Below are 15694 nucleotides of genomic sequence, written 5' to 3'. Positions count from 1 at the left end.
ATATTGGGCACCTACTGACCTGGGGCGTTCTTCTTTCAGTATCCTATCATCTTGCCTTTTCATACTGTTTGTGGGGTTCTCAAGGCAAGAATACTGAAGTGGTTTGCCATTCCCTTCTCCAGTGGACCACATTCTGTCAGACCTCTCCACCATGACCCGCCCGTCTTGGGTTGCCCCATGGGCATGGCTTAGTTTCATTGAGTTAGTGTGCCCCATGGGCATGGCTTAGTTTCATTGAGTTCACTGAGTTTCACTGGTCCTAATGTGATTAGATTGACTAGTTTTCTGTGAGTATGGTTTCAGTGTGTCTGCCCTCTGATGCCCTCTTGCAACACCTACCGTCTTACTTGGGTTTCTCTTACCTTGGACGTTGGTTATCTCTTCACGGCTGCTCCAGCAAAGCGCAGCCGCTGCTCCTTACTTTGGACAAGGGCTATCTCCTCACCGCCGCCCCTTCTGATCTTGAACGTGGAATAGCTCCTCTAGGCCCTCCTGGGCCCCCGTAGCCACAGCTCCTTGGAGATGGGGTTGCTCCTCCTGGCCGCGGCCCCTGGCCTCGGGCGTGGGGTTGGTCCTCCCGGCCGCAGCCCCTGGCCTTGGATGTGGGGTAGCTCCTCTCGGCCGCCGCCGCTAACCTCGGACATTTAGCGCAGGCGGCTGCAACCGGCGCATTTAGTGCGCGGGTGGCTGCTACCGGTGCATTTAGCGTGGGCGGCTACCCCACGTCCGAGGTCAGGGGCAGAAGCCGGGAGGACCCCACGCCCGAGAGGAGTCGGCCAAGAGGAGTTACCCCACATCCAAGGTCAGGGGCAGCGGCCGAAGAGTGCCAGGCTGCAACGGCGCAGGAACGGCCAAGAGGAGCTACCCCACATCCGAGGTCAGGGGCGGCGGCCCAGAAGAACACTAAGATAACCCGGCAACAACACGTCAGTCCTCGCTGAAAGACGTGAATGTCAGCAACGTCCACGTCCAGTTCGTTTCTGGTGTCAAGTCACCAGGTCCTTAGGCCGCCCACTCGACCAGCGCTCGGTGAGGTGACCAGTAGTGCTGTGCACAGGAGCCCAGGTGAGCCAGAGGGAAAGACGCTGGGCCCAGGAGCTCAAGTCCCACCAAGGGGTGCACAGGGCTGAGGGTAACACCCACAGAGGAGACACAGACGGGGGACACTGTGCGGTGCAGAGATGACAAGTGCAGCACACACACCTCTCACAGGGCAGGCAGTGCACAGCACTACCAGCCCAGCTCACCGCACAGCTCTGCTTTACAGATGAGGACACAGTCACTCCACAACTGCTGGTCCGGCCAGGACTGGGATCCTGGGCCTCTGGGCTCAGAGTCCAAGTTCTTCCAGGACCATAGCGCCCTATGTGTGAGGCAGGGCAGCTGCAGAGGAAGAATCACTCTGCACGAGGCGCCGAGGGCAGGCGTGCCTGCAGAGGGGTCACTGGGCAGAGATCTAACTGAGGGATACACTCTCCCACACCACCCTGCCCCTGCCAGCACCAACCACAGAACAAGACTGCAGTCCAACAAGCCATGCCCACTTCACGCCACCCCCACTTCTACATTCCAGCTGTAGCAGAGTTGCTAAATAAATTTTTTTTGTTGGAAAAACTGAGTGATAGTTTACATGCATGACTAGATTTAATAAAAATGTACAGCTCATAAGCCCACAATACACAACAATGTTTGAATATCGTCCAAAATGCCATATTTAGCACTTACTTCATCCCAACTTCTGGCATGCTAAGAGTCATGTCATCTTTGTCCAAATGACCCTGAAATGTGAGTGAGTCAGCTCTGAATTAATGAGGGTGTTAAAATCTTCCGTGCGGTTTTGGAGGAGCCTGGTATTTCTGAACAAAGAAAGTAGCAAGCTACTGGTTTCTTCTGAAACCACATTCAGTCCTTGACAAACACAGCCTTTTACACATATCTTGATGTGGTTTCTCCAAGAGTCCCCTGGGTTTCCCCAGGGAACGTCTATCTTCCTTCCTTCCCAGTTTCCCACGTCCAGGGAGATCCATCCAAAGAACAGAATCCACAGCCTCGAGGCTCCAATGGGCAAGTCTCCAGCGGGGGTATGATGCAATCAAGGCAAAGACCCCTCCTCTTCACAGAGTTCTGAGGGGCAGAATTTGAGGACATTCACATGGCCTTTCTCTTCCTGCTCACCTCCCACCAGACTCTCCTCTGTTCAAACCCTGAAGATTCTGGTACTTTAGTCAGAGGTCATTTGTCACCTCCTGTGACACAGGTCAGGAGCAGGATACACAGTCCTGGTGCTGGAGGGGGTGGGATTGAGACAGGAGACAGAGGGAGGGGGGGGGGGCACAGGGAAGGGGACAGCACCCCAGCAGTACCTCTAACGCCCTGGGTTCCCCACTCAGCTCTCTCCTCACCCACTGCTGATGCTGAGCTCCCGACTGGAGCCTGAGATCCTGCTGCAGGCCCGCCCCCGACCCCGCCCATACCGGTCAGAGCTGCTGCCTCGGGCAAGTCCTGCCCGTGGGCATCTCTGCAGACCAGCTGCCCAGCAGGACTTGGGGTTCCAGCCCTGCTGGTGAGGCTGTGACAGCCCAGATGCTGCTCTGGAGACTTGGCCCTGAGCTGACTTCCTCATGGGATGGAACATTGGGGCCCTTAAGGACTGTGAGGCTGTCCTCTGGGTCACGTCTGATCTGAGCTCTGGACCGCAGTGCACAGCACACAGCAGGGTTAGGCCCCCGAGACACATCATCACACACACCTGCTTGATCGTCAGGGGTAAGTTTGGGGCAGCACCGTGCAAGAATCAGAGGCACCTAACACGGTGCAGACCTAAATGTGTGTCTACAAGGTGTAAGAAAATAATTTACAACTGGGTTTCTGTAACATCGTCTGTTTTTACAGCAGGGACAATCTGAGCCCTGAAGGGGTTTATGGTGCAAGAGAAAGACATTACTCAGGAAAGAGCCCCAATTTGTGATTCCCAACACTAGCTGGCTTCACTCCATGTGAGGCTGCCCTGTACAGCCACCTGTCCTTTACTTGAACAGTTGAATTTTGTAGGTTGCTACTGAAATCTACCCCCCTCCTCCCCTAAAGGCTGAACTCCATGCCAATCTCCAGGTGCCAGGAATGTCCATCCAACAGCCAGACATCAACAACAAGCTCACAGTCCCCACCTTCCCCCCAAGAGAGACGATCTGTTCACTCGTCTCAACTGGCAAAACTGTGGTTCAAATGAGGAAACTACTCTTGTGAAATTAAGAGGCAGGAGAATACAAGTACTTTCAACCTGGGCAGACCTTTATCTTCCCAACCGAAGTCAGAGTAAATAATCCCCATGACTCAAGTGACTCTCAGTGACTCTGGGTTTGCTGTGGGTGGATCATTCATGCCTGTCACGCAATTCTACACCCACCTGGTAACAAAAGCACGGTAGTCCTCTTGCACACCTGCCTGGTGTGGAGGCCAGCACTTGCACGCCAAGCGCTGGCTTGTAGCTCAGCTCACACAGGTGGAGACAGGCTCTCATTACTAAGCTCGTGTACCCACGCTCCCGACAGTAAGCATCCAAATACCCGGAAACGCGTGTAACTTTCCATGACCACAGTTAGAACATGTAAACAATGTACAGAAGGGTTACCTGAGAGCTGCGAGTTTCCTCTGTTCTTTACTTCCAAAGAAGGAAAAACAACTGTCATACACAAGAACATTTGAAGGATAAGAACAAAACTCCAGGCGTGTACACAATCTGAATTAGCTTTCCATGGTTATATGGTAGTCGAAGTAGTTTTTTATGAAAACATGGGCGAACGATGGCTCTAACGATACAGTTTGTCGTTTTTGTTCTCAGGATCATGTCAAAACAAATGCCGCAGGTGAAAAGGCAGGAACAAAAGTGGTGTGGTTTTACTTTGTTCCATGCTTAAGACACACGCGTTGACATCTTAAAAACAGGATTACCTTCAATGTCCCAACAGCCTGTGCGCCTCTTACTTTCTGGCCTGTGCACACACTGGTCATCCTGTGTGAGTGTCCTTTCTGCTGTAAAAAGGCACCTTTTCCATTTTCTTGGTGAAGTGCTACCTACCCACCACAGAGACATCGCGAAGAACTTGCTTCTTCCCAGAAGCCTTCTGGGATCTCAGCTAACCTTGCAGGGTTGTCTGGGCTGGTGTTTCAGTCTCTAAAACGTCTTCAACTTTGTTTTTGGCATTAAATTCTTTTTTTTTTAATTGATGGAAAATTGCTTACAATTTTGTGTTGGTTTCTGCCACACAACAATGCAAATCAGTTACAACTATATATAAATACCCCTTTGTTTTTTGTATGAAATTCTTATGACTAAACAACATGAAACTTTATTATACATGATGTTACAAAGTGAAAGTGAAGTCGTTCAGTCGTGTCGGACTCTTTGTGACTCCATGGACTGTATCATGCCAGGTTCCTCTCTGTCCATGGGATGCTCCAGGCAAAAATACTGGAGCGGGTTGCCATTTCCTTCTCCGGGGATCTTCCCGACCCAGGGACTGAACCCGGGTCCCCCGCACGGCAGGCAGACTCTTTACCATCTGAGCCACCAGGGAAGCCCATGATGTTATAAGGCCTACTGTAAATTATAACTCCCTAGTTCATTTTTAATTTAGTTCGTTTATTCTTTAATACAACATATTACTTAATATATACTCCTAAAGAGACTTTGATGAATCGGATTGGCTGTATGTTTCTGAATAAAGCTGATTAAAGTGGGGAGGGTGGCTACGTGGCTGCTGGGATGAAGTGTGGGCAGTTCATCGCTTATTTAATGCTGACTGGAGGCTACGCTGCAAATCAGTGTATGAGTTCTGAGGTGTGGCACATAAACACACAGATACACGCATCTCCCACCTTAGTCAAGACCTCACCACCCTCTGACCCCAAAACTGCAAATAGAACACAGAGGCTGCAGGCAGCTCAGGGTCCCACTCGACAGACATGCCAATGCTCTTAACAGGGAACAAAGTACAGAGCTCAAACATCTCATAGTCCCCTGGTCCTCAGGAACTGTAGGGCAGGATAGACGAATTCCATCCCACAGTCTAGAACAGGGGCATTCCTGGGGCTTTCTGCTGTGCGGGCTTTTTTTTTTTTTCTTAAGTAGACTAGGTTTTTGTCTTTCTTTGTTCCCTAGTTTTATCCAAGAAAGGGATATGCAGCATTGTATCACTTAAGGTGTGCAACAGTGAGGCGATATGTGTGTATACTGAGAAATGATTGTGAGGACTCCTGAATGCTCACCCTGCACACTTAAGACTGGTCTGCTAAGCAGAATACTAACACGATTGATGCTTCCAGATGCTGACTCACCTCAACATATGAAATTGGGAATATTCCTATTTTGTCTGCCAGCATGCCTTCAGCCCAGTTTTCATCCACTCTGCGGATCACAGTTAGAACGTCATCCTAAAGAAACATCAACGGACATTACTCCACCTGACCCTAGGAAGCGCACAACCTAATTTTCTTTTTAACAGGAGACTCAAGTTGTAAGAACACATGAATTAAGATGCCATGCCATGTCTTTGGGATGTGACCACAATGAGGTGATGAACTGAAGGGCAGCAGACCAAACTAACAGCCTGTCGGCACCTGCCATCCCACCCACGCCCTGAACTCCTGTTCTAGATGGACTCTCAGACTCTGCTCACCTTCTTTAAATGTACATCCTACTATTTTTCTTTACCAAAAAAACACAACATTCTGGTCATAATCCCAGAGCATTTTATCAATTCAGTAGATACAGTCTGGTATGCTTTTCAGCAAAGAAATTTACATATAAAACAAGGAAGTAATGATGCTTCATTTTGTTATTCATAATTCAGGGAATTAAAATCCCCAAGTGGCATGCACCCGCCCGAAAACATAGCTTAGAATTACATTTAGGCCCAAAATATGAAAATGATACCATACAGAGCGTCAACCAAAATTATCTTTCATAGAGAACACTCTGTGCACAAAATTACTGTCTTTCTGACCTGAGAAGCCTGCTTCCACATATTTTTAGAAGCACAGAGAGAGAGTTCACATAAAACTATTGTATTTTTCTGCACAGGCCATAGTTCATGCATGAGGTACACAGAAGAGCTGGCAAACAGAAGGCAATGTGTTCTAACTTTACCTTTGCAAACGGAAGGCAATCTTTGTCGGCTTCCTTGTCTTTAACTTCAAAGTCATAAAGTGCTTTGCACTGAGGCGGGGGCTGAGGTAACGGTTTGATGATCTGCACGAAGTTAGTGGGGAAGAAGCCGTGGACCCCGCCAACCTCTCCGTGGTACCAGTTCTCATCCACCTGTCGCCGCAGGACAATGATGTCGCCTTTGCTGAACTTAAGGTCCCCGGGCTCCTTGCCTTCGTAGTTGTATAATGCTTTGGCACATGGTAACTGAGGTATTCCCTGAAGGAAAGAGGGGAGTTTTAATGAAAGAACTGTCCCAAAATGTCTTAAAATTCAACTGTTTCACCGTGGTTGTTAATAGATCCAGATCAAATACACACTTTGTCTTAGGAAGACAATCCCACACAAAAAACTGCATGTGTGTGTGTGTGTGTGTGTGACCAAGAGCAAACAAACCATGTCACACGAGGAAAGAACAGCAGACCACCCCTGGACCCTGAGAAGGCATTCTGTTCCTAAGGCTAATTTAGCCAGACTTTCACCCTATTCAGGGTTTTTAGGATGTGGAAGTACCGCTAAGTCTGGCTTCCTGGCATAAAATTTAAAAACTCATTAAAAACTTAAATTCTGACATTAACTGCACCAAAAAGAAGGCTGAGTGCCAAAGGCTGCAAGGAGGTCAATCCTAAAGGAAATCAACCCTGAATATTTGTTGGAAGGACTGATGCTGAAGCTGAAGCTCCAAACCTTCGGCCACCTGATACGAAGAGCCGACCCAAGAGAAAAGATCCTGATGCTGGGAAAGATTGAAGGCAGGAGGAGGAGGGGACAACAGAGGACGAGACGGTTGGATGGCATCACTGATTCAATGGACATGAGTTTGAGCAAGCTCCAGGAGATGGTGAAGGACAGAGAAGCCTGCTGCACTGCAGACCATGGAGTTGAAAAGAGTTGGACATGACTGAGCAACTGAACAGCAAAGATCACCCAGTACTCTTAACATGGTGAGTGGCAGGAGTAAACTTCAGGCAACAGCCTGGTTATACCCTGCTGCCTGCAACCGGAAACACACTGCCTTGCGGGTTGGGTTCGCTCAGTGACCAGGAGCCCTGCAGGAGGCAGCCAGGAGTTGACAGCACTCTAACCCCGCAATGGACGTTGGGCCCCTGGCCCTGTCCTGCTCCACTGCGCTGATTCAATTAAATTCCAAGAGACTGCAAAGTCAGTTTGTGTCAGACTTCCCCAAAGAAAACTTCCTGTATTAAATAAAATGAATCTCACCCTGATTTCAAACCCAGCAAAGTTCACTGATTTTTAAAAGGCTGATCCCCACAGAGACGGCAGACAATGAAGGATAAAGAGTAAAGCGATTGAAAAGCAAGCAAGACTGCATTTTCCTGTGCCAAAACCATCCTGAGAGCTGGGAGCCACAGGGGCCCCTCGGTCACCTCCTGGAAAGGCTGGGGGTTGCAGCCTTGCCTGGCCCCCAGACCTTCGGCCGCCTTCCCAAACTGCTTCCCGGGCAAGGCCCCCGGCATCTGCAGAGTTTACATTTCACTTGGCTACATATGAAAGGGAGGTTCAGGAGCATAGCCGGCCAGAAAGAGCCAGAGGTGGCGGCCAAGCATGCTCTGCAGTGGCCCGCAGGTCTTGTCAAAGAGCTGGGCATCGCAGTGTGAGCTTTGACAACAGTTCTTAACCCAAAAACACACTTCAGTAAACAGTAACTGCTTTCCTCCTATAAAAAAGAATAACTATGACATGGGCCTGTTTTACTTTTCTAATATTTTTGCTTCTCCATTATATACGCAGGTATTTTATAGGACATTAAATCCTCATGAGAGCGGTGCACAAACACTTCTGATTCACTGCTTTCCGGCCCATTTCTGCCCCATCGGGTGTACTCCAGTACATCTGGCAAAGAGCAGCGTGGCGATCTAGCTGAGGTCCTCACATGTAAATAAAACCTTCACTGCCAATTGATTTTATAGACTCTAAATGCCAGTGCCCAGATATACATGCACAACAGCCCCTCTAAATTCAAATTCCTTCATGCATTTCTTACTGCTCCATAAAGTAAAAAAGATTCAATGGCCTACTAAAAAGAACATTTAGAATATACTCTTGTCCTAGGAACAGCAATAAAATGTGTAAAGTTTAATGACTGAGTTGCATCTCAATTGGTATAAACTCTGGCTGATTGCAACTTGACTTCCAAAAACTTCCAGAAAGAACTGAGCCCCCCTCCGTGTGGACACCCTCCTGCCATGGTTCCCACCCTTAGCAGATGAACCTGTCTGCTTTCATCACCTCCAGTCTCCGAGGTGCCTCGCCTCCGTGCTACTGTCTGAATGTCTGTGTGCCCCTGTGATTCGGATGTTGAAACCCACCCCCTCAAAGGCGATGCTGAAGAGGTGGGTGCTCAGGGCATGAGGTGGGGCCCTCAGCAGTGCAATTAGTACCCACAGAAACCCCACGTCCCTTCTGCCCGATGAGGGCACAGCGAGGGGCACAAGCAGTGGACAGGAGGAACTCCTCCAGACAGCTGATTCTGGACTTGCCAGATGCTACAGTGCTGAGAAATCATGCTTGTCATTTACAAGCTGCCCCATTTGGGGTGTTTTATGAGGCAGCCTAGACGGGACAGTCTTCCGCTGGAGCTCACCAAGGGCACCCGGCCCCCACCCTGTTCCTACCTGGAGGGTCCTCAGTATGTCCCCGGAGGGACACATCCTGAGGTGACAAGGAGGCCGGCTTTCCCCCGCTTGCAGTTTCCTGTCTGTCTGGGACGGATGCTTCTGTTGTTTGGAATCACCCATAAATAAGACCAAGTTCGGGGCTGGGTGAAGGTCCACAGGACGGTCCGTTTCCACACGTACGGGCCATGTCTGCCTTAGGACCAGACTGAATGCTGCCGCCGGGGAAAGGTCCCCACCCCACCCTCAGGGTGGGAGGAGGGGCTGCTCGTCCTGAGCCCGCTGCACACCGTCCTCACTTGGCTCCCAGCCTGGTCTCCATGAGACCAGGGTACCAGGGCACAGGGGCTGCAGGCTCCCATCTCTCCTCACGAGCACCCACCTGGGTGCCCGTGATCATAGCCCTGCTGGATGAATAAGGGAAGAATGAACTTGGTGGGCTGAGCACTGAGCTGCGATGGCTACATGGGAAAAACCACATCCACAGGGTCAGCTGCTTCAAAACGATTCTACGGCAGGTCAGGCTCACCAGCTGCGGACACACTGACCACACCCCCCCTGCTTGTGAGTCGTGCTCTGTGGGGATGCGTGGCTGCACACCCGTGTGGCCTGTCCCCAGCCCCTCCTCTGGGTCCAGCATGTGGTGGACACGCATGGTGGACAGAGGAAGGGCAGGGGGAGGAAGGAGGCTGGTCACTCCCCAGCCCCGGGGGACCTGGCACCTGTGCACAAGGAGCACCTGGAGAAACGAGAGCCGCCGCTGCTAGCTGGCGTCCCCCTCGGTGTGTGCTGCAGACAAAGCTGAAAACGCGAACGCTCTGGACAGGGGCAGCTGAGGGCTTTGCACTGAGTGAACTGTTGGCATCTGAAAAACGCGAAGCCAAGCCTGCTGCAAACCACAGCAAACAAACATCTTTCTTACAGACTCTTCTGGCGGTTATGAGGAAGCAGTCACACAGCTGATATATTGTATTTTTTCTTGGATGGCCTTAAAAATGGAGCGCCCAACTGACAAACCATTACAGAAAACAAATCTTACAAATGTTTCAAAGGGAAGAGAGCTCTTGAGAGGCAGTCACTGAAATAAAATGAAGGGAACTCATGCTGCTCGTCGCCCTGTTAGTTCTCTGTTTCATCACATTTAATAATTATAATATTTTGCAGAGAGCAGCAAAATTTACTGGGAAAATTAGCGACAGTAACTTGATCTGCTGTCTTGAGGATTCATGGCAGAATGAGGGCTATTTCCTGGTAAAGCATCGACTTTCTATTTGGGAAACACCTGGGTTCCTGGCAAGGGCCCTGCCCCAAGCCTGACTTTCCTCCCACCGGTCCCGGGGCCATGGGCAGACAGGGAAGAATGGCCCTGCCTGAGGGGCTCTGCACGCCCCTGTCCAACCCTCACAGAAAGCCAGGAAGGTGGGTGAGCCAGAAGCATGGGGGCAGGGTCATACGGGAGCAGGCTTCAATGCTGAACAGGACGGTCAGGTGAGACCTCTAGTTCAACTGCCTGGGTTAGATTTTTCTTTTTTTTTGTCCAGTGTTTTCATTGATATAGTGGCAAGAGAGGCTCATATAATTTAAACATGACATTAAATGTGAAAGACAGTTCACAGTTTCAGAATTAAAACAGCACTGGAGCAGACCCACACACATATGGACAATCAAGTAAATGTGTCAAGGCAATTTAACTGGGGAAAAGAAGTCTTTTCAACAATGGATGTGGAACTCTTAGAAGTCCATAGGAGAGACCCCTACCTCACACCACATATAAAAACAACTTGAGATGGATCTCAGAATTGAATGTAAAATCTAAACCTGTAAGTTTTCCAGGAAAACACACAGAATAATATCTTAATGATGAGGTAGGTCTCCTTTGCCCCCCCATCTTAACTAAACATTAAAATTTACAAGTTGAACTTAATCAAAACCGAAAAATTCTGTTCATCAAACGAGACAATAAAAAAATAAAAATTCATGCTACATACAGGGGGAAACACTCGCAATACCTGTATCTGACAATGGACTTGAATTTAGAAATATAAAGAACTGCAAATAAATAACAACCCACCAACCCAGCTGAAAACCAGGCAAAAGATCTGAACACACACTTCAAAAAGGAACTGCAAAGGTACTCAACATCCCTAGTCATCAGGGAAATATAAACTAAAACCACAAGGAGTTATTGCTTCATACCCATTAGGATGATTAAAATTTACAACAGAAAATGTAAACGATACAGAGCCAACAACTCACACACGCTGCCAGTGGGCATTTAAAATGGTGGAACCACTCTGGAAAACTACTCAACAGTTTCTTATAAGGTTACAAACATGGCTACTCGTGGCCCCACAATTCCAGTCCTGGGTGTTAATCCAAGAAACGAAGCTGTGTCCACACAAAGATCTGCACAGAAATGCTCCCTGCAGAACCATTCACAGTGCGAACACTGAACCCAGGTGGTCCATCTGCCGAAGATGAATGCTGGACTCCTCAGCTAGTTTAAAACAGAGAAAAGGGCAACTTACTGACACTTAGGAATGGAAAACCAGAATAAACATATATCACAATACACACGTATCAGAATTGTCGTTCAGTCACTCAGTCATGTCCGACTCCTTGTGACCCCATGGACCGCAGCACGCCAGGCTCCTCTGTCCTTCACTATCTTCTGGAGCTTGCTCAAATTCATGTCCATTGAGTTGGTGACGCTGTCTAACCATCTTATCCTCTGTCACCCCCTTCTCCTTTTGCCTTCGATCTTTCCCAGCATCAGGGTCTTTTCCAATGAGCCGGCTCTTTGGATCAGGTGACCAAAGGAATGGAGTTTCAGCATCAGTCCTTTCAATGAATATTCAGGGTTGATTTCCTTTAGGATCGACTGGTTTGATCTCCTTGCTGTCCAAGGGACTCAAGAGTCTTCTCCAGCACTACCCTTAGAAAGCATCAATTCTTTGGCGCTCAGCCTTCTTTATGGTCCAACTCTCATGTCCGTACATGACTAATGGAAAAACCACAGCTTTGACTCTATGGTCCATTGTTGGCAAAGTGATGTCTCTGCTTTCTTATTATACTGTTTAGGTTTGTCATAGCTTTCCTTGCAAGAAGCAAGTGTCTTTTAATTTCATGGCTGCAGTCACCATCTGCAGCAATTTTGGAGCCCAAGAAAATAAAATCTGTCACTGTTTCCACTTTTTTCCCTTCTGTTTGCCATGAAGTAATGGGACTGATGTCATGATCGTTTATTTAATGTTGAGTTTCAAGCCAGCTTTTTCACTCTCCTCTTTCATCCCCATCAAGAGGCTCTTTAGTTCCTCTTGAGTTTCTGCCATTAGAGTGGTATCAGAATACATATATACAAGTTATATTTATATGACTTTGAGAATAGGTAAAGCCAAACTACTGTAAAGAAACCCTCACAAAGAATGAGAAAATAGATGTATTTTATATCTTGGCTGGGATGTTGGTTAGTCAGCTGTAGACATGTGTCAGAACTCAGTATAATTCCACACTTGAGGATTTCCACACTGTAATTCACTTAATGTGAGTTTTACTTCAATATTAAAATGTTTTACAAATAAACCAGTGGCAGCACAGTGAAAAAAACTTAGAAATGACCGCATATGCCAGATCTGTAACTATGTACGCATGTGGGGGGAAAGATACACAAGTATCTCAGTCAGTTACACGCCTAACTGGGCAATCAAGAGACCTGCAGTGCAGAAGCAGAGACCAGCGCCCAACAGGAAGGAAACCCATCACTGAGGCAGAGAAGTGGGTGTCTGTGGTCATCTGACCCCACACCAGTGCCAGGGGCCTCTCCATGGATGGCTTGGACACAGTCTGAAGTCCACAAACAGAAGGAACACAGGGCTCTCAGTGGGGAGAGAGAGGTACAGATGACTTTACCCACATCTCACCTATTGTCTCTACGTAATATATGAAAATACTATGAAAGACAAGCTGCAGAAGCTGAGATGTATTCGTGGGGCAGTCAGTCTTCAAATACAACAGAGAAGTCTCATACAGAGAGAGGAAGTCAGCTCCGTATTTGCTGACAGAAAAACCCAGGCTGAAACGGATGCATGCATTATTTAAGTGGGATGAAAGGATTTCCTGACAGCAAGGGCTGTTTAATACTGCAGTGAATTATGACACCTCTGTCACTGGAGACTTGGAAGAATCCAACTTCTCACAAGATGAGTTCTGCCCAAAGGCAAAGGAAGACAGGACAACCTGTGATCTCGATGACTCCTGTGGCTACCAGACCATCCGAGAGGGTGGTTGCATTCCTGCTGGTTCTGTCTCTGTTCCCTTTTTAGGGGTGGGCTCTCCAGCATGCAGAGGGGATGAGGTGTGGGCAGGGTCACTGATGGCACATTTGGGAAGAAGACACCTGGGATGTGAAGGACCTAAATGCGACCTCAACACCCCGGGGTCCAGGTTACAGGAGAGCTGAGGCAGCTCGGCTGTGGGCCACACACACTCGGCCCTTCCTCTCACCACGCGTGCTTTTCATGCAAAAGTGACACAGAATGTGCCTGTCACAGTCACTGCTTTCCAAAGGATGGCTCTGCTGGCTGAGCCAGTGTGAAGACGGCACGGAATCACAGAGCACGACACTCTCTCACTGTGGAACAATCTACTCTAAGGATGGAAAGCCAACCCTGTGAACCCAGACGGCACCATCAACATCTTCAGTAAGGAAACAAACTCTTGGGTGCAAAAGCTTTGGGATCTGGGCTTTCAAAAAGAATTCCAAGTACAATCTCCTGGCCTTTTCAACTAAGCTCTTTCACCTTTGACTAAGTCTGTCTTAAAAGGATGCTTAAAATACTTGAAAATACTCTGTGGTGAGATGAGTGTTACTGAAAAACACTGTCTTTATGCCTTAGTTTCTCCAAATATATGATGATATAAGAGGAAAAGAAATACCCATGTGCAGTAAGTAATTTTTATCAATAGCAGATTATTATTTTGAAACAAGCAATTTTATTGAAGCACTCTTTAAAAAAAAAAAAACAGTATTCCAATTCAAGTATAATGATTTCCAAAAATAAGAAATAAGAGAAACTTAAAAGGAAAGATTTACTAAGACACTTCTGATAAGCCCAAATCTAACTCTTCTTTCTCTAAATAACCAAACAATAGGATATGAATTAAAGTTACTTTCAACCAAAATGAGGGGCTTCCCTGGTGGCTCAGATGGTAAAGAATCTGCCTGCAATTCGAGAAACACAGGTTTGATCCCTGGGTAGGGAAGATCCCCTGGAGAAGGGAATGGGTACCCACTCTAGTATTCTTGCCTGGGAAATCCCACAGACAGAGGAGTCTGGCAAGCTACAGTCCAGGGAGTCACAAAGAGTTAGACATGACTGAGCAACTACCACTAACATTCAACCAAAATCAATCATAAAGAGATAAATTATTTTTTATATTTCTAGATGATTAAACATATAGCAGCGAGTATAAGTTAAGCAAGACAACTTGTAATGAGCATTTAATACAAATGGCATTTTTTTCATACTGTTCCTGGGGTTCTCAAGGCAAGAATACTGGAGTGGCCTGCCAGTGCCTCCTCCAGTGGGCCACATTTGTCATTGGAAAAGACACTGATGCTGGGAAAGACTGAGGGCAGGAAGAGAAGAGGAAGACGGAGGATGAAATGGTTGGATAGTATCACAGACTCAATGGACATAAATCTGAGCAAACTCCAGGAGACAGTGAAGGACAGGGAAGCCAGGTGTGCTGCAGTTCATGGGGTTGCGACAATTCGGATACAACTTAGAGATTGAACAACAACAACATATGGCAGAAGAAAATAACTGATCATTCTAGCTGCATTCATAATAAAATTTGAGATGAGAAATTTGATCATTTGAGATGGCCACGGGAATGGATTCAATTATAGCTAAAAATCTACTAAATATCTACTACGTATCTATGTTTTTAAAAATGTGTTATAACTGAATGTTTCTTTGGGTAAAGCAACTAGATTGTCCTGTCCACAGGCTGTGAGCACAGTGAGACCAGGGCAAAGTCTCCCATTTGCATCTCACTGATTTCACGCCAAGAGATCATCGTGTTAAAACACTCATCTTGTTAAAACTATCATTTCTATCAGATCAGGCTTTTTCCAATTCCCTTCCAGCAAACTCGGTTCAAACTCTTCTCCTGACACTTAAGATGCCAAACAATTTTCTCAAATACCTCATCCTCCTTTCTCAGTAGGTATCCAATATTCTAACTCCCTAGACTCAGTCTAACACAGTCTCTCTTCCCCCACCCCTGGGACTTTTCTCTGACACTCTCTCCATCTGAAGAGCCCTCTTCCCCAGACCCCACATCCACTTGTCAGAAGCCCATTTACCTTACAAGACACAACTCAAATACAACAGTGTCCAACCCCTTTCTTATTCCTTAATAGAGATGTACATCTCCTTCTGGACCCGACGGTTATCTATGGTTCCCTGTTTGCTTTACTGCACCTTTTAAATATACACTTGCATTCTTAGCTAGTAACAGTACGAGACGTAAAACACTCTGAGGACAGGGATAGTCTCCAACACGGTCCTGAGTCCCCTGCAGGGCCCAGTTCTGGGCCTTACACATAGTAAGTGCATTTACTGAAAGACGAGGTCCCTCCTCCCCACACCCTTTCACAGCAACCTCACAATCCTGAGAGAGGAGAGGCGTTTCTGCCTGTTCCCCCCAGTCCACCTCACACCCTCTGGCTGAGTCGCCAGGGTGTGTCTGGGGTCCTACGACCAGGAACTCTGCATATGAAGTCAGTGGGGTGGCCTATGTAGTGTCCACATATGCAACAACCCAACAGAAGGTCAGGGCACTGAGA

General features: G+C 47.7%; 1 protein-coding gene across 1 annotated transcript in view; it reads right to left on the bottom strand.

Annotated features, from left to right (window-relative positions):
• Positions 1 to 15694, bottom strand: part of SH3RF1 (SH3 domain containing ring finger 1) — a 155393-nt gene that overhangs the window by 42847 nt on the left and 96852 nt on the right. The window contains 2 exon segments of the mRNA XM_010852786.1: positions 5338 to 5433; positions 6149 to 6424. Of these exon segments, the coding sequence (XP_010851088.1) occupies positions 5338 to 5433; positions 6149 to 6424 (372 nt within the window).

This window comes from Bison bison, unplaced genomic scaffold, assembly GCF_000754665.1.
Source record: "Bison bison bison isolate TAMUID 2011002044 unplaced genomic scaffold, Bison_UMD1.0 scf7180017864316, whole genome shotgun sequence".
Classification (NCBI taxonomy): Eukaryota; Metazoa; Chordata; class Mammalia; order Artiodactyla; family Bovidae; genus Bison; species Bison bison.
The sequence above is the reverse complement of the archived record's forward strand: the minus strand, read 5'-3'. Positions and strand labels throughout refer to the sequence as shown.